Source organism: Lepidochelys olivacea (assembly GCF_965140295.1).
Source record: "Lepidochelys olivacea isolate rLepOli2 genome assembly, chromosome: 3".
NCBI classification, from domain to species: domain Eukaryota; kingdom Metazoa; phylum Chordata; order Testudines; family Cheloniidae; genus Lepidochelys; species Lepidochelys olivacea.
The window spans coordinates 101,796,896-101,820,407 of NC_140413.1; the positions used below are offsets into that span (position 1 = coordinate 101,796,896).

General features: G+C 39.0%; 1 protein-coding gene across 2 annotated transcripts in view; it reads right to left on the minus strand.

Moving 5' to 3' along the window:
• The window catches only part of MOXD1 (monooxygenase DBH like 1), an 85,681-nt gene that overhangs the window by 26,742 nt on the left and 35,427 nt on the right, over positions 1-23,512 (minus strand). For both annotated transcript variants that reach the window (XM_084624375.1, XM_084624376.1), the window contains exons 5-8: positions 11,165-11,344; positions 7,802-7,904; positions 4,195-4,361; positions 2,388-2,579 (exon numbers count right to left, since the gene is read on the minus strand). In XM_084624375.1, the coding sequence (XP_084480501.1) occupies positions 2,388-2,579; positions 4,195-4,361; positions 7,802-7,904; positions 11,165-11,344 (642 nt within the window). The remainder of the gene's footprint in view (positions 1-2,387; positions 2,580-4,194; positions 4,362-7,801; positions 7,905-11,164; positions 11,345-23,512) is intronic.

A 23,512-nucleotide genomic window follows, 5' to 3' on the forward strand; every position in this document is an offset into this window, starting at 1 on the left:
ACCAGTCAGTCTAACTCTGATACTTGGAAAGATATTGGTACAAATTATTAAACAATCAATTTATAAGCTCCTAGAGAATAATAATGTGATAAGGAATAGCCAAAATGGATTTGTCAAGAACAAAGCATGCCAAACCAACCTAATTTCCTTCTTTGGCCTTTGGCATAAGGGGGAAGCAGTTTACATGATATATCTTGATTTTAGTAAGACGTTTGACACAGTCCCACATGACAGTTTCTTAAACAAACTAGGGAAATGTGGTCTGCATGAAATTACTATACGGTGGGTGCACAACTGGTTGAAAGGCCCTACTCAAAGAATAGCTATCAATGGTTTGTTGTTTAAACTGGGAGGATATATCTAGTGGGGTCCTGCAAGGGTCAGCCCTCGGTCCAGTACTATTCACCATTTTCATTAATGACTTGAATAATGGAAATTGGCAACGCTCCATTGATGTCAGTGGAACTATGCTGGTTTACACTAGCTGAGTACCTGGCCCTTGGAGTACAAGTAGTTACAGAACATCCAGCAAAGCTTTCTTTGGTTGGTGATTAGCTCTTCGGGTTTCAAATGCATCAGAAGCTTCTAATACTTGCAGAGAACAAATACTATGAACTCCACAACTCCAAGGAACAGCACATGCAGGAACAGACAGAGAGACTGATAGGAATGTCTGAGGAGAATACTTTGAATTAATTGTTCTACCATATTGGCAATAAGCAGTATTATTAGTTATTATTATTATTTATATGTATTGTGGTAGCAGTAATATTGGAATCATTGGTAGCAAATTATGAGAATTTAGATGCAGGTGATTCATATTATAGCCGGCATAGCCCACTTTAGAGAAGGTTGAATTCCAACTTTCATTCCAGCCCTCTCTTTTTGAGTTGCTCATAATATACTCAAGCAAATGTGCTTTTCAGTCTCTTTCCTATCTATTTCTGTTTATTCTTTAATCTAAAAGGGACTTTTCTCTATAATTTGCATACAAGCTTTTTCTATAAAGGCATCCAAACCTCTAATCCTCTCTCAGCCTCCACTTTCTCCTTCCCAAACCCCTGTACTCCTTCTCTGGATGTGGAAGTAGTGCTTTCTCTTTTGAAGTCCCACTGGATTGTTAGCAGTCAGACTTCAAAAGGAAAAAGCTGCTCTCCCCTGCAAGCACAGCTGCACCTGAGAAGTGGCCAGGCTTTGCTGTAGAAATTGAACTGGAAGCTAGATAAAGGTTCCCATTTCAGTTTCTTACCTTAGAAGGGCAAGTATCAAAGAAGTCTGATGTGGGGGAGGAGAGATAGAGATGAAGAAAATTGTGAGGGGAAGACTGACAGTTTTAAGCTAACATTCAGTCACTTCTAGTGACCTTTTCTTGCCACTTTCAACTCACTTTCTGTAATAGGCTTATTCTGAAAAAATTACCACGTGCTTAACTTTACCAATATGTGCCATCACATTGAAGTCAATGGGACTGCTCCCCCTGCATGAAGATAAGCACATGATGAAGTACTTTGCTGGATCATGACTGGAGTGCTCAGAGCCCTGGAGCCCTCAGTCTGTAGCCTCTCTGCCAAAAAAGGTGCCAATCGGAGGTAACAAGACCTGAGTGAATAATCTGTAATGAATTTAGACTCTTTCTTCTCATGGAATGTCTGCAAATAGATGGTGATTGAATTGAATATATTTGTTATAAAAAAGTTGATGATTTTTGTATTTTTTTAAATTGTGCATTATTATTATTATTATTTATTTTACAATGTTCAGGAGTGTGCTAAGTGCCTCAGTGAAAATAAGACATCATGATTTCTTGCCCTAAGAAGATTCAGTTACTCAATGAAGGTCAATACAGAGCATGATGGAGTAATGAAGTTTTTCCCCTTTAGCAACAAATAAAAAATTTAAAATAAATGGAAGACTTAGTTGACTGATTTCCTGTCTGTGTGTGAGGTTGAATATAAACAGCTCTTTGCAAGTACTTGATAGTCAAGATGTGTTGTGTTAGTTACAATTGGTCAGAAAAGCCATATGGTATTGTTTCCTTTCCCTGACTGGATTAATGTGCAAAAAAACTGGCACACTCACATATGAGAGTTTAAAATGTGCTTTCCACAAACATTTGTGACAGTAAAACTCAATTGCTCAAATGTTTGTGGAAACCAAACACAAAAGAGATCAGAATATGGTCAAAGAAAATTATTTAAAAATTTAGGTACATATTCATGGGATATTGTTTAGAGTATTTTCCCAACTCTAATGTGATTTTGTGAAAGGCGGGAAGTGAGTAAGACAGCAAAGTCATTTCACAAGCAAAATTAGTCCTAACTATGAACAAAATATTAGTCACTGTGGCTCACAAACTATGGTAAGGGGAAGAACGAAGGGATTCATACAGGCAAGATAGTTCTTTCTTCCTTTAGATACTGAAACTCCTGAAAATTGAAGTCAAACTCATCGTCATAAGCAAGCAGCTTCTGTTCTTCACCCTTGCGGAAGTGACGCATCCTGATGGCTCTGCCAGCAAGATGGGCATGGAGAAGAACAGCAAACACATGAATCCCACTTGGCCTCTCAGCATCCAAGGCCTGACAAAGGGAAACCAACAAAACTGTCAGTACATCACAAGCACAAAAGGTAAACAGATGAGTGAGAATGTTAAATATATAAATGCACTGTATGTTTCCTCAGCTTATAATAATATAAGCACTGTGCAATATGGAGAAACAGCACATCTAAAACACCAAATGAAAACCAAATTGCCATTGTACAATAAAAACAATTATTTAAGCAATATTTATTAGTCTGATGTGCACATGTAGCTCTCATTAAAATTAACTGGAGTGCCACATCCAATGGAGTACACAGCCAATAGAATCTGACCTTTAAAAATACAGTTTTTTAAATGGTATGGTCATTTCATGGCTATGGGCTGCTGCTGCTGCATATGAGTGTGTCTTTTTTGTGACAAATGATGTGCGGTGTTTTACCGCATTACTAGAAAGGACATGCATAGACAGGCAGTTTAAGATGAAAGTTTGGAAATACTGCTTAAGACGTTCTTCTGCCAAACTGCAGGTGAGCTGATACCAAAATACTGCAGAATTAAGTCTAAAGTTTTCATTCCAGGCCAAAACAATTTTAAGGCATTCTTTGACAGATTAGCACAGAAGATAGGACTGAATCAGATTTTACAAATCTGGCACACACATCCCCAAATTCCAAGTGGTGTGAGTGTTTCAAACACAGATCCAAACCTACCCTGTAGTTCTGATTTTGGTTTAGATCCAAAACTGGAAAGCACATGTTTTCCAGATTCGTTTCACATGTGGCCTTAGATGGCAGCAACCTCGCAAGAACAGATCTTATCGGTTTTAGGCTGAAATTTGCTACAACCACCACCACCACCACCACCCCATCTTGGTACTGTCAGTTGCACACCCAAATCCTAGCTCTAGTTTGGCCTTAAACCCAAACCATAGCTTAAATTAACTATACATTCAAACTTGTCCCAACTTTAGATAGGACAAAATATCAACAAGAGTATGATATAATACCTTAATCACTGGTTTCATACCACATCTCAATAACACAAAGTGGAACAGAATCCTCTCCTCAAAACTACATTAAAGGTCTTTTAATGAAACTGAGACTGAACAATTTAATACTTTGGGACACACAGCAAAACCTCAGTACCTGTATCTTAACCAGTCTTCATTGATCAACCTAACACTGTTTTTCAGACTGTGACTTCAATACATAGAACCTTTAGCTTTTGCAAAGATCTTAGTTAATCTCTGTCCACAATTCTTCATGGTTAGCTTTCTATACAATGATGTCTTTGCTCTGCAGAGTGAAATGTTTTATCTAGTATTATATTAAAAAGTGTATAAAATAATTTAATATTTTATATAATACTTCATTATATGTATCAATATATACAACTGGAATATTGAATATTACAATATCAACTTCATAGAATAATCTCAGCACAGAGAAAATCATAATTTAAAAAATACTAAAAATTATATTGTTTGAAAAGGAGGTACTAATATCCAAAAAGATCCAAAGTTTTGGTGCCTAGTGCCTTTGCTCAAGTGACTTTAACTAATATTTGTTATTCTTCCCAAGAAGTTAATTTAAAAATGCCATCACAAATTAGTATTGAGACCGAAACCTAATAGTATTAGACAGGACACATACTTCTTCCAGACATTCCAGAGTGCAGTGACCTTCTGACATGAATTCAGGCATGCCTGGTGGGATATTGTGGAAGAGGCTAACCCAAAGACCGGCTTCAATAACACCAGCATCATATTTCCGTAAATCTGTAGTATAAAATAGCCTCAGTCCAGAGTTATCTACCAAACCTGCAACAAAAGAGCACTGTCAACTGTGGCTATAAATCAGGATTTTAAAAAAGGTCAATCACAGAGTTTCTCTCAGATTTGTTCATAATTTTTACATGAAAATAATGCAAGGGAGGTTTTAAATTGGAAATGGGTTAAATATTTTACAGGAATCAGGGAAGCAATAAATAAAGGTAACTTACAAGAAAGTTGTTAAATAAGGTATGTTGATATCTGAATCAAGTTAACCAGTATGAAAAATGTTTGTCATGCTCCTCTTAGTCGTTTACATGGAAATTGGAGGGCACAAAGGCAGATTATGGGCAATCTATGAAAGTGAATAATAAAATCTCAAAAGGCAGGATGTGTGATTTTAAAATAAAATATTTGAAAAGCAGTTAAACTCATTTTGGGTTTTTTTAGGTAACAGACATCTATTTTCCTCCAGTTATAAGTTTCTTTATCCCTTCACAACACCAGTGGTATTTTTCCTCTCTGTTGGTTTGACTGTAAAGAAGCCTTTTAAGATTGCAGCATGTCATTGGAGACCAAGCAAGCCTCTTTTGCCACCTCTCTGATCCCTGTCACCTCAGGGAGCCTTTAATGATGAACGTGCTTATCCACTGTATAAATCCCAGAGAGAGGAGGGAGAACTAGATAAGGATTTTTTGGTGCTATAATCAGGGACATTTCTAGATTTTCGCTATACTCTGTGTACACCATTGTTTTCTGGTAGTGAATGTACTGTGTGTGTTGAGCTTTCTGTGGAAGTGCAAGGGACATGTTGTTTTTCTAGCCTGGCACATGTCTACATAAATATGAAGTCACGGAAGGAAGCTAAGCCTTATGTATAAAGACTGACAATTTATAAGAGTCAAATTGATATTTGTCCAAGGCCATTTCATACATCAAAATGTATAGTCACATTTATGTATTTTTTATGATCATTTCTGTCACTTCCTTCTTTGATTTCTCCCCCCTTTTGAAATATTTGCTTTAGAAAATTAAAAATCCAAGTAAATTAACAAGAACGTCAAAGAAGGCAAGAAACTTTCCAGGGACTTGTACAGTTCTTCTAAGAAACATAACAGACATGATGACTGCAACCATATATTACGTCAATACAATATTATTAGCTGGATATGTTAAGACAGATCTTTCCCTGTCTACCAATAGTTTTTCTAAAGTGCCCATTCACCAAAGTATGCAAGATCTAAACTGTGTAATTATTTGGGGACCTGGGGTATCATCTTGGGCACCAGTTCTGACAAGTTTGAGTTAGCAAACTGAGTATAAGATATGTACTGATTTCTCCATTTCTATGTTATACATAACCAGTTACTATTGTTGATCTACAGTACAGTGCATGACTTACGACCTCATCAGAGATAACAAGGGACCCAGCAACATATTGATTTTTAATACGTCTAGGACTTGGGACTCTAGATTGATTTTTCTTTCTGAGCTACTTGTAGGATCTCATCTCTTTGGAGCACCAATGTATTCTGGGTTTGGGTGGGGTTTTTTGGCCTCCTTCTTCTGAAGCATCAGAGATGGCTATGGCTGGAAATGGGACACTGGATAGGGTGGCCCAATGCTCAGAGGTGGGTCTGAGCATTCTCTCTCAGGGGCTTAGCTGGCTGGTTCTTGATCACATGCTCAGGGTCTAACTGATTGCCATATGTGGGGACAGGAAGGAATTTTCTCCCCAAGTCAGATTGGCAGTGACCTTTCGGGGGGTTGGGAGGCAGGTTCCCTTCCTCTGCAGCATAGAGTGCAAGTCACTTGCCAGGATTATCTGGGTATATCTCAGTTAATCATTTCCCTGCCACTGCAGGGGCCTCAATCACTCAGTGAAGGCATTGGCTAAGATTCTGTTCTGCAATGCCAGCAGGAACTGCATAGAAGATATAGTATAGAAAGAGGGAGGACAGACGTGACTTTATGACAACTCTGTGCCCTCAAGATTCTAGTCTGGTCCGGTAGCCAGGAGTTGTTCTAATTGACAGCATCCTTCCCATAGCATCGTGCACTATAGGCCCTCACCCCTTTGCTCTTTGCATGCCTCCTGCAGCAGGGCATGCAGTAGTGATGGGCGGGGGGGGGGTGGTGGTGGTGGCAGCACAGGGCCACCTTTGGTGGTATCCATACTGTGCCTCCACTGGGCAAATTTTCCCTTGTCCTTTGCTGGCTGTTTATGGCAACATATAGGGGCCAAACCAGGAGGCACAATCCTTCCCATGGCTTCCAAAGTTAAATCATCATTCCAGTCTGCCCATGTCCTTTTTTTTTTTTTAACAAGTCATTTAGAATAAAAACATAAAATTACACAGTGTGGTTAATTAAAACAAAACAATGGTTCTGTGAGGAATAATTAACATTAAGTGCTCTCCTTGGAGCCTGAAATCTCTGATTTTCAGCTGATATTTAATGGAAAATCATTAAATGTCAATGATATTAATGTGGACTCTTGTATTCAGTGCAAACTGGTTTTCACAATATCTGAGAGATTTGCAGAGGTTTGCAGAATGGAGAAATTGCTCAGTTAAATAAATGTATTTTAGGTGGACTTGATTGTATTAATACAAAAATAGGAGAGAGAGGGTCTCTTAAGCTATGAGCAGAGGATTTAATAGGGACATGAGTTTACTAATGATGATTCATCTTAAGAGAATTAAAAGGGGCTGTGGTACATTTTACCCAGTTAGCATTTTGCCAGTTACAGTAAATTCTCAGGTAACTCAGCACATATTTTTTTAAGATCCAGAATGAATTACTAATCTTGTCAGAAGTTAGCTTTGAAATGTCTTAGATTATTCTGGAATGTCTCTGGTTTCACAGCAAAAATTCCCTTTGCTTCTATTTAACTTAAGTAATTTTCTTCAACTTTTTGAAAAAAATACAAAAAATAATATTACAAAAGGAGAGTAAATCTTTCAAGACATGCATCCTTTAATCTGTGATTTGTCTAGCATCCTGAATATTCAGTTTTCAGAAACTGCCTTCAGTTGTGGTTGCTGACTTATTCTTTTTTTAATCTTGTTCCCTGATTCCTCTACTGAATTTTTGTTTGCTTTTACATTATGTATGCTTCAAGGTCACTCGATGCAAGTGAATTAATGCTAGTCATCTTTCAGTAAGGCTAAACTTATCAATGTAAGGAACAGGATACAAACAGACATAATATGAAGTATTTAGTGATAAAACAGTTATTTATTGTTCATGATGGGCCTGATTCAGAATTCTTTGTGCATCCAAAACTTCCATTAATTTCGATCGAGACTTCTGGTGTGCAAGGAATGAAGGATTGGATCTGATAATGAATAGGGACAATATCAGAGGAAAATGGATTTCTGTTTTGCTGTTAATTTGGTTCTCCTGTTCTGGTGAAAGGATGAGATATATCAACATGCAGTACATTCTGAAATCCTGAATATTATGGTTAGGGTGAATGAACATACCTTCTAGATATGATGGATTGTCATAATGGACTTCCATAAGCACATACTGAGGGTCTGTTGATGTGCCAATGGATAAACCAACATGAGGAGGGTATGTAAAGGCCTGTAATTTGAAACATGCACATCTGGTTAATAGGGTTCCTGTCCTGACCACATGTCAGTTTTGTTTTGATCAATATACCTACTGATTTAAAAACAATGATATAACAATGTAAATAAGAATTATGTGACCTATGGACAAACAGCAATTCTTTTTAAAAACTTACTGGACACGGCATCATGGAATGATATATCCCATTAAATAATAATGAATGCATAAACCAAACCACTAAACCTATATAAAATATTCAGCTCTGTTGCTCACTAGCAGATTATTCATCCTACATTTGTTGACTAAGCTGCAAAAGGAAATTAAATAAAAAAGTGTCAGTATTGCACCATCAAGCGGGTTAGTTGGAAAATACATTTTTTATGAACATTTGAATCTAAAGTAAAAATGTTCCCCGTTTTTAAAAGCAACAATTTCCAGATAATATGTTGGCTATATGAATTTAGACTGTTCTTAGACAAACTGCTGCATTCTCAGTAAAATTATTTGAGCCTTAAAACTGATCCTACACCAACTAGAAGAGGTCATTTATCAAACTTCAGACCTGTCGGAAGCCAAGTTACACTGTTTCTCATATACAAATAGTATTTTTGCACTTCGCATTCTAGGATCTCAGCATTCTAGTGGTTTACATTAACGAACTAAACCTCACAACACTTCTATGGGTAGCAATAAATATTACCATCCTTATGTTGCATATGAGGAAATTGAGGCACTAAGGGGTTCAGTGGCAAAGCCAGAATAGAACCCAGATCTTCCCTTTCCTACTCCAGTGCATTAACAGGATTATCCTTGCAAAGACTGTGATAAACCTTGTTAAACTAGATTTTATTTATATGGTCTTCTTACTTCACTTGGACCAAGGTAGAGGAAAGTTACAAATATGATGCTAGAGTGTAGCGTTATGGCCAAAATGCACAAAGCACATGTCAGGGGTGATGTGCAAAAGTGGCCTAAAGTTGTCCACTGGACTGCTCTGATTCTGGTGCTAGAGTGGGCTTGGAAGTTCCAGCTGCACAGTGTGACAGTACCATTAGGACTGCCCTAACTTTAACATTTGCAAGGGACTGAAAACATAGCCTAGGACTGATATGACATCAGGATTGTGTCCTCTTTTCAATAGTCATAAGAACAAATGAACAGCCATATTGGGTCAGACTAATGGTCCATCTAGCCCAGTATCCTGTCTTCCAATAGTGGCCAATTCCAGGTGCCCCAGAGAGAAGGAACAGAACAGGCAATCCTCAAGTGATCCATTCCCTGTCACTCATTCCCAGCTTCTGGCCAACAGAAGCTAGGGACACTCAGAGTATGGTGTTGCATCCCTGCGTATCCTGGCTAATAGTCATTGATGGACCTATCCTCCATGAACTTATCTAGTTCTTTTCTGAACTCTGTTATAGTTTTGGCCTTCACAACATCCCCTGGCAAGCAGTTCCACTGGTTGTGCATTGTGTGAAGAAGTACTTCCTTATGTTTGCTTTAAACCTGCTGCCTATTAATTTCATTGGGTGACCCCTAGTTCTTGGGTTAGGTGAATGAGTAAATTACATTTCCTTATTCACTTTTTCTACCCCAGACCTCTATCATATCCCCCCTTAGTCATCTCTTTTCCAAGCTGAAAAGTCACATCCAATTTCCACAGCTATTATAGGTCACCAAGTCCAGCCCCCTGCTCTCAAGCAGAACCAGGTAAACCTAGACTATTCCTGACAGGTGTTTGTCCAAAAACCTCCAATGACGGGGATTCCACAACCTCCCTTGGAAGCCTATGCCAACACTTAACTAACCCTATAGTAAGAAAGTTTTTCCTAATATCTAACCTAAATCTCCCTTGCTGCAGATTAAGCCAATTACTTCTTGTCCTATCTTCAGTGGACATGGAGAACAACTGATCACTATCCTCTTTAGAAGAACCCTTAACATATCTGAAAAATGAACATATCTTCCCTCTTTTTTCTCAAGACTAAACATGATCAATATGCTTGCAGTAGAAAAGGTGTGTGGCATATAAGCCCTTATCTTGGCTTTACACTCGTGCAGGATCACCCTCTCCGTGATACACCCTGGTCTGGGTATACCAGAATTACGGCCAAATTACACCTGCCATGTGGTGCAAAATAACAGCAGTGCACACAAGGATCTGTGCCAGTGTGAAATTAATCTCTATGTTTATTTGGAGAGAACCCTCCTGTCCTTACCTAGTTTTCATCACTAACTATGGGCAGTTTGGTTTTCTCCATCTTCTTCTGAAGCATTAGGTGGTGGCCATTGCTGGAGGCAGGATTCCAGATTAGATGGGGCAGTCTGATATGGCAAAGCCAACATTCCCAAATCATTTTTTCCACAAGCGTTGGCACTTTCTACATTATTTTCACTACTTTTAAACTTAGCACTTAATATCCCTATCATGTTCTTTACAGAAAAGGTCAATACAATTTAACATTGTATGGTGAGACACTTGCTATTACAGCTATATATGCTTTAAGGAAAAGAGCTTAAGGTCTGGATCCATATAGGAACTTAGGCCTTCTGACACTGAGCATCGCAACACCTAACTTTTAGGGTGCCTAGAAAATCACTGGTATGCACAGCAATCCACAAAGCCTGAGTTAGGTGCCTAGACTCCCTATCCAATGCATGGGGAGAGATAGGCGACTAAGAATGGGCTCCCCAAAATGGCCTCCACTCTAGGTGGGGAGGATCCTAAGTAACTTTGTAGTTTTAGGCCTAAGTGACCAGCTAAGATAATATGTAACTTCTTCCCGAAAAACTATATTTACATCTTGGCTATCAAAATAAGAACCACGGGGCTCATGTTCTGTTGTGAGGGGTGTTGTTTATAACAATCATTTAATGACTTTATGAGAGAGCCATGATTCCGCTTGCTCCCCATCCCCACTCTCCCAACAGCTGCTCCCAAGAGGGAGCCATACTCCACCTAATCCCCACTCTCTACCAGTTGCTTCCTGGGGGTGGCATTCAAGGCAAAGCCCCTGCACATCCTTGAGTGCCAAGGCTGCACTGCATGTAAGGGGGGAACACACATTCTCACTACCTATTACACCACTATGCAGGTGTGTAATGGCAGAACACAATCTCACACAATTTGCAAATATGGTAAAAGTCCTAGTGACCAAAATTCTGTAATATGAAATCCAATTTACTAATTGGCAGCATGGAAAAACCTTCACTGTGATGCACATTCCTTTAAAGCTTTATTGATAAATCATCCCAGGAGCCATTCATCCTACCTCTCCTCCAATGGCCCAGGCAAAAATGACTGTCTCACAAGTGAGAAAAGAATCTGGCATGTTGGGGTGGTAGCATTCATGGCCGTAGTCCAACACACTGTCATTCAAACTGCTGCTACACTGATAAAGTAGGATATGGTGCACCAGATTCCCATGGTCCTTCTGTATCAATGGTTCGACCTGTTAACACACACACACAAAAAGATGACATTTTGGATGGAATCATTTTCAGTAACAGGAAACAACTAATATAGATATGTAGACTGCATCCAAAAATATGGTGGATTCTTATTTTAATGGAGAAGGCTTTGTCATAAAATATAGCCTGGTTATAGTGTTTGAAGAGCTACTTCAGTGCTGTGCAACTCCAAGAGGCACTGCTGGTAGGATAAAGAACATGATCGCTCAACAGTATCCATGGAACACTAGACCCATGACTGGTCAGTTTTGATACAGAATCTTCCATAATTTGCATACTTCTAGAGTGAGAGTCTTGGAAGCTGATTACCATGAAATAAACCCAACATCTTTCAGCGTGTAACCAAACACTTTCCAGTTACCATGGTATTTGTTACCCACAATGTTTTACATGAAGTCACCCATCACAGAATAGATGCTGCAGTATGTTTGCTACAGTGATGTGCTGGAGGGTTCTCAGGAGTGCCTGGGAGCCCTTGGTTAAAATTCTGCCACTGAACTTAAGAGAAGGCTAGAGTGATTTCACTGCTGTCTAATGGAGTTCTTCCTCTATCTGGGTGCTATTAAATCATCTCTCTCAGAGATGACATCCCTGCGGAAAACATGAACGTTTCTGAAGAGCAAATTTTTTTGCTTTTTGAATAGACCAGATTCCACTAAAAGTCAGGCTATCCAGAAATATTAAAAGGGAGAGAACCTCCCCCACACTACCCTTTCAAGGTATACACCCCACTCCGTCCAAGCCTTTTTCAAATTACACAAGAGAAGCCCTGTGCCATGCTATCAATATACTGTATATATATTTCAGGGGCAAAAATATAATCACTTCTGGCATGTAGTGCTTAATATGTTTGTTTGCCTAGTAGTGTTGTCTCCTTTTAATAGTTATGAGAATACTTTTTTTTTTAAATGGGAAAACAAGTGAACACATTCCCAAGTCCTGCAATTTCACCTTGCAAACATATGCCTCCCTGTTACAGCTGGCTCATAACTGGCTGAGAACATTTTTTGTCAGAGCGTCTTGTTAAAATATTTGGAGCCAGTCTCCAGAAATGTATGTCACTGGCCCTTATTCAAACTATTGAAATGAATGCATACAAACCAGGCCACACAGAGTCTGCATATACCAAAGCCAAGTCCCCTGTTGATGTAAATTAGCACAGTTCTATTGAAGTCAATGGCACTATACTGATTTACACCGGATCTTCAGGTAGTGTATGAGAGTTTACTATTGACGGCAAGCCTTAAAGTCTTCCTGGGGTGGAAGCATCTTCTGCATTATTTTCCCCTTTTCTCTCCACTTTGCCACTTCCCCAAACCACTGTACAAATACAAAATGTATTTATTGGAAAAGGAGTGACGGTAATGCAAGCAGTTTTCCCACAGTGATGAGATTTTCACCCCATTATCTTTCCAGGACTAAATGATTATATTATGAGAATTCTACCTCAACCTGATGTTTCCCGGCCCCAGCTCCATGCAGAGTACCTGCATATCTGTCAAGAAGTGCAAAAACCCAAAACTGCCCACACCACTGTGGCTCAGAAGTTACAGAGGAGTAGGTGCCTCCAGCATTCAGAATCTCTATATAAATTATGAATGGATTCAGTGAAAAGCTTATGGGAAATGTTTTCTCTGTATATGCCACGAAAATAAAGGTACTTGTCCAAACATGTGATACGTCCACCTGCTGCTGCAGGACCCAGCACCTGCTGTGCTTACACTCACTACTTCAAAAACTATTTCTCTTCAAAGCAATAGGACATCACTAAAGTTAGAAATCCACATCCTGTCACTGACATCTTGTTATCTAAACAATAACATTATTTCAAATAGATATTTTTGGTTCAGCTTTGAGCTTTTTTAAAAAAATCTTTAAAAAACAAACCATTTAAAAATCCTTCAGTTGTGTCTCTGCAGTGCATTTTGTGAGAGGTTTTATACTCCTCAGACAGAATTATGAATATACTGTACATTATTAAAAGTGTCAGTGCAATGATAATTATATGCTTTTCTCATTACAATTTAGATAAATAAAAAAATAAGGATGAGCATGAGGTGGATGTCATTTAAAGTCAGTTATGGAGAAATAGGACATAAACACTGATGACCAAAATTTTCAAATTTGGGCCCCAAATCCAGCAAAGCATGTAAGCATGTAAACAGTCCCATGTGTTTGAAGTTTAAGCATGTGCTTAAGTGCTTTGCTATAGTAGGTACATAAAGTTAGGCAGCTGAAACCGTAATTAGGCACTAAATAAGAATGGCCTGCTGAGTACTTGCAGCTCCCATGAACATCAGTGTTAACTTTGGTGCTCAGCACCTTTGAAAATGGGGCCATGTTTATTTAGATGACTAAAAATGGACTATAATGCCTAATTTTAGGCACACACACTTGAAACTTTGGACCAATTAATTTATAAATTCTGATTTCCCAATTGTTTGAACTTTTTAAAGTGTAAAGTTAAAATTTGGTTCTATGCCTTTTAATCCAAAAGCCAAAGAACCTGAAACTAAGCTACTTAGGTTCAGTTCTACCTTTACAAAACACCGGTCACAGAAACAAAACAATTACTCCAGCAAAAGTGTTATGCTCATGAGTGTCGAAGGCTACTAATTCATTATGGTGAATATGAGAAAGGAGAAACCCAAATTTTGGAATAATTTAGGAAAAAGGGGTTTTAATTTGTCATAGTAAATTTGGGTAGAGGAGTAAAGTCCTGGGAAAACTTATGAAAAGTCAAGTCATATTCTGTGATGACTAAACAATCTTTGCAGACCTATGTCACTAATTAATTTTAGATCTGATTTTCATTTACACAAAAGTCCTTTTACTGTGCTCTCAGACTGTAAATGAGCCTTAAAATTGCATTTAGGCCCCACTTCCTGGTACATATGCACTGCCAGAGCCATGTGAAGGGGCTGTAGCATAAATGAGACTCTGGGCATTTATTTGTAACATTTTAGGCACAACTCGACTTGGCTATTTGGTTCCTTCACCTTTCCTTGCTGATTCTTACCCGATTCTTGTAGCAAGATTTGGCCATCCATTAGTCATTATTATTGAAAGAGAAAGACGAGATAGAGGGGGAATTCATTTATAGTTACCTACAATGTTTCCATCCCCACTTTGCCTATTCTTTAGTTGTTTATCTGTGGTATTTTAGCAGTTGCTGAAATGCAAGTGAGAAGCAGCTGTCAGAATTGATCTGTAAACTGCGTCACGAATAGGCCCGCAGGAGATATTGTACTATCAGAGCATGTCAGTCAGTTCTCTCCCCCAAGGCAGAGGAATTTTCTGCTTCACATACCCTACCACCAGAGGCTTGGGGAATGAGAGTCTCACATTTACCCCAAATCAAAATGCCTAAAACCCTTAGGAGTGTATAAAGTATTTTAAAAAGTCCTTAATCACGCCTACTTTTCACAAGAATTAAAAAAAATTAACTGCCACTTCCTTATTGCTGCCACTCATTCATGCTCACTTCCTTTCTCCCCTTCTCCCCCCTGTAGCATGCATGTTTGGGCACAAAGTTTTTCTGAACGACCACACTAATACCCATGTACATGTTTTATATCCCACTACCTGAAATGGAAGGAATTCCTTTCTTTAGAGGGATATGTAATCTCCCCCGCCACCGGATGAACGGATGGACACCCACACACACACACACAAATGAAAGAAGGAGATTTTTAAAAAATGGTTAACTTTGTATAAAATAGTAAGTATATATACACAATTAAGTGCTTCCTTTTACCACCCATTACAAATATTATTTGATATTGCAGTGGTTTTTCAATTGTTCTGATTTTTTTCTACAATAAACCATGGGAAGTTTAAGGCTCTGGATGGATTTATGCCAGCTACTACTGTAAATCAATACATCTTCAGAAAATTACACAGTACGTATCAGTATAATTACATTTATTAAGCTTCAAAAAATGCTTTAGTGATGAGCTCTTTACATGCCACAAGGTATCTTTTTTGAATCTCACATTTTCAACATTTCACTAAAATTTCTTGATAATGGTTTGTAGCAAATTTTGTTTATACTGCGGGAAAAAAAAGGCTTATATCTTTCTTGGGAGCTTTTCTGTGGGATGATCAAGTCTTGAAGATTAAAGTCTTTCAAGTGAATGCCCAGGGCATTCTATTTACTCTAAATAGTTGGGTTATGATGTTTGACCTGCATGACCTGCCTTGATTGGGTAAATGAAGTTTTTTTAAATTGTTCACATAGCCACACATCTGAACTTTGTAAAAGCCCATCTTTGTTACAGGATTTAATAAGAACATAAGAACATAAGAATGGCCATCCTGGGTCAGAACAAAAGTCCATCCAGCCCAGTATCTTGTCTACCGACAGTGGCCAATGCCAGGTGCCCCAGAGGGAGTGAACCTAACAGGTCATGATGAAGTGATCCCTCTCCTGCCATCCATCTCCACCCTCTGACAAACAGAGGCTAGGGACACCATTCCTTACCCATCCTGGCTACTAGCCATTAATGGATTTAACCTCCATGAACTTATCCAGTTCTCTTTTAAACCCTGTTATAGTCCTAGCCTTCACAACCTCCTCAGGCAAGGTGTTCCACAGGTTGACTGTGCACTGAGTGAAGAAGAACTTCCTTTTATTTGTTTTAAACCTGCTACCCATTCATTTCATTTGGTGGCCCCTAGTTCTTATATTATGGGAACAAGTAAATAACTTTTCCTTATTCACTTTCTCCATACCACTCACGATTTTATAATATACCTCTACAATATCCCCCCTTAGTCTCCTCTTTTCCAAGCTGAAAAATCCTAGCCTCTTTAATCTCTTCTCATATGGGACCTGTTCCAAACCCCTAATCATTTTAGTTGCCCTTTTCTGAACCTTTTCTACTGCCAGCATATCTTTTGTGAAATGAGGGGACCACATCTGTACGCAATGTTCAAGATGTGGGCATACCATAGATTTATACAAGGGCAATAAGATATTCTCTGTTTTATTCTCTATCCCTTTTTTAATGATTCCTAACATCCCATTTGCTTGTTTGACTGCCGCTGCACACTGCGTGGACGTCTTCAGAGAACTATCCACGATGACTCCAAGATCTTTCTCCTGATTAGCTGTAGCTAAATCAGCCCCCATTATGTATGTATAGCCCCCATCATGTATGTATAGTTGAGGTTATTTTTTCCAGTGTGCATTACTTTACATTTATCCACATTAAATTTCATTTGCCATTTTGTTGCCCAATCATTTAGTTTTGTGAGATCTTTTTGAAGTTCTTCACAGTCTGCTTTGGTCTTAACTATCTTGAGCAGTTTAGTATCATCTGCAAACTTCACCACTTCACTGTTTACCCCTTTCTCCAGATCATTTATTAATAAGTTGAATAGGATTGGTCCTTGGACTGACACTTGGGGAACACCACTAGTTACCCCTCTCCATTCTGAAAATTTACCATTTATTCCTACCCTTTGTTCCCTGTCTTTTAACCAGTTCTCAATCCATGAAAGGATCTTCCCTCTTATCCCATGACAACTTAATTTATGTAAGAGCCTTTGGTGAGGGACTTTGTCAAAGGCTTTCTGGAAATCTAAGTACACTATGTCCACTGGATCCCCCTTGTCCACGTGTGCTGACCCCATCAAAGAACTCTAATAGATTAGTAAGACATGATCTCCCTTTATAGAAACCATGTTGAATTTTGAGCAACAATTTATGTTCTTCTATGTATCTGACAATTTTATTCTTTACTATTGTTTCAACTAATTTGCCCAGTACTGACGTTAGACTTACGTAATTGCCAGGATCACCTCTAGAGCCCTTCTTAAATATTGGCATTACATTAGCTATCTTCCAGTCACTGGGTACAGTATCTGATTTAAAGGACAGGTTACAAACCATAGTTAATAGTTCCGCAATTTCACATTTGAGTTCTTTCAGAACTCTTGGGTGAATGCCATCTGGTCCCGGTGACTTGTTACTGTTAAGTTTGTCAATTAATTCCAAAACCTCTTCTCGTGACACTTCAATCTGTGACAATTCCTCAGATCTGTCACCTACAAAAGACGTCTCGGGTTTGGGAATCTCCCTAACATCCTCAGCTGTGAAGACTGAAGCAAAGAATTCATTTAGTTTCTCTGCGATGACTTTATCATCTTTAAGTGCTCCTTTTGTATCTCAATTGTCCAGGGGCCCCACTGGTTGTTTAGCAGGCTTCCTGCTTCTGATGTACTTAAAAAACATTTTGTTATCACCTTTTGAGTTTTTGGCTAGCTGTTCTTCAAACTCCTTTTTGGCTTTTATTACATTTAATTTGGCAGTGTTTATGCTCCTTTCTATTTGCCTCACTAGGATCTGACTTCCACTTTTTAAAAGATGCCTTTTTACCTCTCACTTCTTCTTTTACATGGTTGTTAAGCCATGGTGGCTCTTTTTTAGTTCTTTTACTGTGTTTTTTAATTTGGGGGTATACATTTAAGTTGAGCCTCTATTATGGTGTCTTTGAAGAGTGTCCATGCAGCTTGCAGGGATTTCACTCTAGTCACTGTACCTTTTAATTTCTGTTTAACTAACCTCCTCATTTTTGCATAGTTCCCCTTTCTGAAATTAAATGCCGCAGTGTTGGGCTGTTGAGGTGTTCTTCCCACCACAGAAATGTTAAATGTTGTTATATTATGGTCACTATTTCCAAGCGGTCCTGTTATAGTTACCTCTTGGACCAGATCCTGCGCTCCACTCAGGACTAGATTGAGAGTCGCCTCTCCCCTTATGGGTTCCTGTACCAGCTGCTCCAAGAAGCAGTCATTTAAAGCATCGAGAAATTTTGTCTCTGCATTTCATCTTGAGGTGACAGGAAAGGCAGGCAATATGGGGATAATTGAAATCCCCTACTATTATTGAGTTTTTTATTTTGATAGTTAGCATTTCATCATCACTATCACTGTCCTGGTCAGGTGATCGATAATAGATCCCTACTGTTATATTCTTATTAGAGTTTATTAATAATTCACTTCAAACCCCTTAGAAACCTCCTCTAGTAGCAAACTTCTTTAACTAGGGAGCCATTACACCTCTTTATAGCATCTTTCATCATAATGTATCCTCTTAGCAATGGCCACAAGACTAACTCCAAAGAACTGTCAGTGTAATATGAAACTAGAATTTGGGGCCAGATTCTGACCTCAATCACACCTGTGCAAATCCACAGTCACTTAATTAAAATGAATGGAGTTACTCTATGTTTACAAAGGAATAACTGAGACCAGAATCTGGCCTTTTGATTTTCTACTCATCAGGGCCCGATAATTATTCAGATAAATTCTTGTTCTTTTTTGCATAATTATCCACTCACATATTACAAACACAACCATACTGTTTTTCTTTCTATATCCTGATTTTTTTTAACATAGCATTATTAACAGGGGTTTTGGATTCAACTCTGTTGCAAACCAGCTTCAAGGTACTGATGGGATTAACATTAAACAGGATGAATTTTCAAATTGATCTAATGTGCCAAGATGTCAGGACTCCTACTAGGAAGAAATCTCACAAGAAAGCTTACCCTTGTTTATAACTATTTTCTGTCTCTTTTTGTTTGCTTTGCTTCCTTGAAGTTACAGCTGTAGCTTGTTATTAATGGCTGTTTCTCCAAATGATCCAAGCCAGAAAACTTTATCCCATCCTCCACCTCAGAAATGTCTCACTAGCAAATCTGGTCAACCAAATTTAGCAAAACAAGTTTTGGATTTCTTTGTTGTGTAAAGAAATGTCAATCAGTTTTTGTTTTTGTTCCAGTGGTGTCTTCACACGAACATGAAAACAACATCAACAAAAACTAAAGCTAGTCTATTCATTTCTTCAGATTCAAAAGCTGGTTTCCATTTAATTTTGATGTTTTAAATTCTTGAGATAAAATGTTGTCATTATTGCATATTTCTGTAGTCACTTCTGGCCCAATTGGCGAGGAGCTAAGTGGTGGACTGAGTACCTGACTGGATGTAAGCGGAGGATGCAGGCAGTTTCAACAAACTTTGTCCAACAGACCCTGCCAAAAGATATATCTTAGCATAGCTCAGCATATGTTTGCTTGTAAACAAGTTAGTTTGTATAACAAGCATAAATCATACATGTAAGAATATAACCAGCTGTTGACCCCATGTAACCCCGAGATAAGTGCGGAGAATATAGCGCCACAGAGGACTCCCTGGTCAGCTGTCCTTCCTAGTCAGCTGTCCCGAACGGCCAGAGTCCCCTGCAGCCCTGCTGCGCATCCTAAGGGCTCCCTGCACAGATTGGAATGTAAGTTCTTCCTTCCTTCCTTCAATAAAGCGTAGTTTACTATTCTTAGGCCTGAGTGTCCTCCTTTCGCTGGTATCTCTCCACACACACCCCCGCCCCGCCCTCACGGGCACAGTAGTGTTCCTAAAGCACCAGACTTGCATGGGACTCCACATTCGTTAGCCAGATGCAGAAGCACCTCCACACTCCCTGCACTAAAGCAAGTGATCTTGACAATGCAGGCTTCAAAAAGGGGCTTTTCTTTTTGCTGTAATGGAGTCCACGCTGCACCCCCGGGTATTCAGCCCCTGTTCCTCCCTCCTCAATGAGTCAAGGACACTTCAGTCTGGTGCAACACCTATGCTCTTTATTCTCTAAAGGTTTCCCACCACCAGTTCACAACTATATACAGGTGTCACAGCTACTTTGCCTACAACAGGCTTGGCCAGCAACGGACTCATGGGCTCCCAACTCCTTCTATACCTGACCTTTCTCTTTACCTTCCCCTCTTTCTTTGGCTTCCTCACAGCCTTTATAGCTCTGGGCTAATAAGACTGGCAGATGCAGCCAGTTACCAGGGAAGCACAGGGCTATTCACCCAGCCCCAATCCATTCCCCTTGATTGGGGCTGAAGTGGCAGGAGCTGATGAAGGACTTCTCAACCAGCACCCTGCCACACTTGCACAGAATAGGTGTGTCCTGTGTCTTATGAACCATGCACCATGCACCATTGTGAAAGTGTGTACAGCGATGCTTCAACATAGAAAAATGAATTCAGGTACTTCCCTGGAGTAACAGTCCCTCTACAGCATCAAGATTGACAAGAGACCCATTACTCCATGGAGTACATAGCTGCATAAATCACCCACATCTCATTAAACCTGTCATAAATATAAAGGGAAGGGTAAACCCCTTTGAAATCCTTCCTGGCCAGGGGAAAGCTCCTCTCACCTGTAAAGGGTTAAGAAGCTAAAGGTAACCTCGCTGGCACCTGACCAAAATGACCAATGAGGAGACAAGATACTTTCAAAAGCTGGGAGGAGGGAGAGAAACAAAGGGTCTGTGTCTGTCTGTAGTCGTCTTGGCCAGGGACAGAACAGGAATGGAGTCTTAGAACTTTTAGTAAGTAATCTAGCTAGGTATGTGTTAGATTATGATTTCTTTAAATGGCTGAGAAAAGAATTGTGCTGAATAGAATAACTATTTCTGTCTGTGTATCTTTTTTGTAACTTAAGGTTTTGCCTAGAGGGGTTCTCTATGTTTTTGAATCTAATTACCCTGTAAGATATCTACCATCCTGATTTTACAGGGGGGATTTCTTTATTTCTATTTACTTCTATTTTTTATTAAAAGTCGTCTTGTAAAACACTGAATGCTTTTTCATTGTTCTCAGATCCAAGGGTTTGGGTTTGTGGTCACCTATGCAAATTGGTGAGGCTTTTTATCCAACATTTCCCAGGAAAGGGGGGGTGCAAGTGTTGGGAGGATTGTTCATTGTTCTTAAGATCCAAGGGTCTGGGTCTGTAGTCACCTAGACAAAGTGGTGAGGCTTTTTACCAAACCTTGTCCAGGAAGTGGGGTGCAAGGTTTTGGGAAGTATTTTGGGGGGAAGGACGCGTCCAAACAGCTCTTCCCCAGTAACCAGTATTAGTTTGGTGGTGGTAGCGGCCATTCCAAGGATAACGGGGGTAATATTTTGTACCTTGGGGAAGTTTTGACCTAAGCTGGTAAAGATAAGCTTAGGAGGTTTTTCATGCAGGTCCCCACATCTGTACCCTAGAGTTCAGAGTGGGGGAGGAACCGTGACACCATGTAATACCCAGAACCACTGCTAGCAAGGCACTATAGGAGGATGTACTCTCCATGGTAAATGGCACTTAGCAAGGCGATGGCCTTGCACAAAAGCTCTGCAGTGGATAGATACAGTCATTTGAATGTGGTACCATCAGCTGCCCATAGTGTTCAGCTCAGTGTCCAGAATACTATTCTATGGTCTGAAAAATTGGATTAGAAAAAGTGACATGAGATTTTTGTGTACTTACTGTTGGTGTTCAGGATGGTTTAGGATAGTTATTTTATCTAATCAGGTTCACCAAACCCATGAATGCTTTTTGAAAATGAGCTCTGGCTAATTTTCACCAGTTTCAATGAGAGACGTACAGATGTTTTGCTCACCTCTTGCTTTTGACATCTAGTATTACTTTCTTGTTTACTTTTACCTTCTCATATATCAACAACATTTTTTTCATTATCTGTTGATCTGCCTGTCCAACTTAGATAATAAGCTCCTCAAGGTAAGGTCCATGTTTTCTCATTAGAGTTGATTGAAGATATTTTTGTTGAAACTTTTTTCAACCAAAAATTGGGTTTTAAGTAAATAATAATTTTGATGGAAAGTATCTGCTTCCCTTGAAAGTTCTAGATTTGTCTTCAGAAAATTAAAACTGAAATGTTTTAGGGGTTTTTTGACAAAAAGTTGACATTTTCTGCTGAAAATTTTGATTAAATGTATTTTGTTGTTTTGGTCTAATTTTTCTACACAACACCCCCTTCCTCATTTTCTGATCAGCTCCCCTTCTTATACACATATGTAAAGCACCATGCAAGCCAGAGCAGGTCAAATGAGCAGAAGCCCTATGTAGCTGGATCTGCAGAGCTGAGGTGGAATCCTGACTCTACTGAAGTCAATGGGAGTTTTATCATTGATTTCAATAGGGCCAGGATTTCACCCCTGAAATCTATTTTCATGGCAGTTCCTAGGAATTCAAGGATTTTGGGGACCACACGCCTGTCCCCATTGTAGCCCTGCAAACACCTCCACCCTGTGGAGAGCATTTGTCAGAAGCTGTGAAATTAAACTCACAGAATAGCCAGGGCATCTGTCCATGTCCCATGTGGTATGCTGAAAAACATGCTTCAATACTGAATTTTTACATAGGTCTGAATTCTGCATAGACTTAAAACACATGTTAATTTTACACACTGTGAGTAGTTCAATGGATTAATCACTGTGTGCAAAGTTAAGCATGTGCATATGTTTTGGTGACACTGTCATGCAGTCCACGTTAAATTCAGTCCTTATTTCTAACTAATCAGTTCTGAACTCTGCCTTCCAGAAAGAGTTCCAGAATTTATGAGGTACCAAATATATAGGCATCTTTAAAAAGTGTGTGATTTTTGGAGTCAATAGTGCTAGGCATAACAAAGTCACTGTTATAGTTCCACTCAGACCTATTTATATATGACACTGAGCACCGCTATGTATCTTGATATTTTTTCAGATTAAATATTTTCTTACATTAGCCATACCCTGGATGTGGGGAAAATATCAATTACATTTTGTTGTTACTGAAATAAATTGCTTCTTACAACAATTTAATTCAAAGATCGCTTAAATAGGAAAAGGCCCAGCCTGCAGGAGAAAGAGCCAAATGATGAGATTAGGTAAATTTCCCTTGGAGGATGGGAAACTTTCCATACGACAACTCCAGACATTTAAACTTGAATGATTCCTTCTTAGTGCATGCAGAGTGTATTCAGTGACAGTTTCAAATGAAGAACATAATCCTGAATTGAAATAACAGTGTTGTTTGTTTATTTATTTTATAAACTGTTGTTGAGTCTGGGTTTAACTGCTTCTGAGGGTAATTTAAACTATCTAGCAAGGTTACTGAACACAAATTCTGTCATCACTGTGGGGAACAATGTCCTAACCGTCTGAATGGAAAATGTTATTCAGAGCATTGACATTTCCTGTTTATGGTTAAAAAGGAGAAATTTGTTTGCTGATTGACCATGCTGCTTAATGTAATAAGAGACACTTATTTAAATTTCACTATTATACCTCATTAAGACTTGATTACTGTACTGTAGCTTG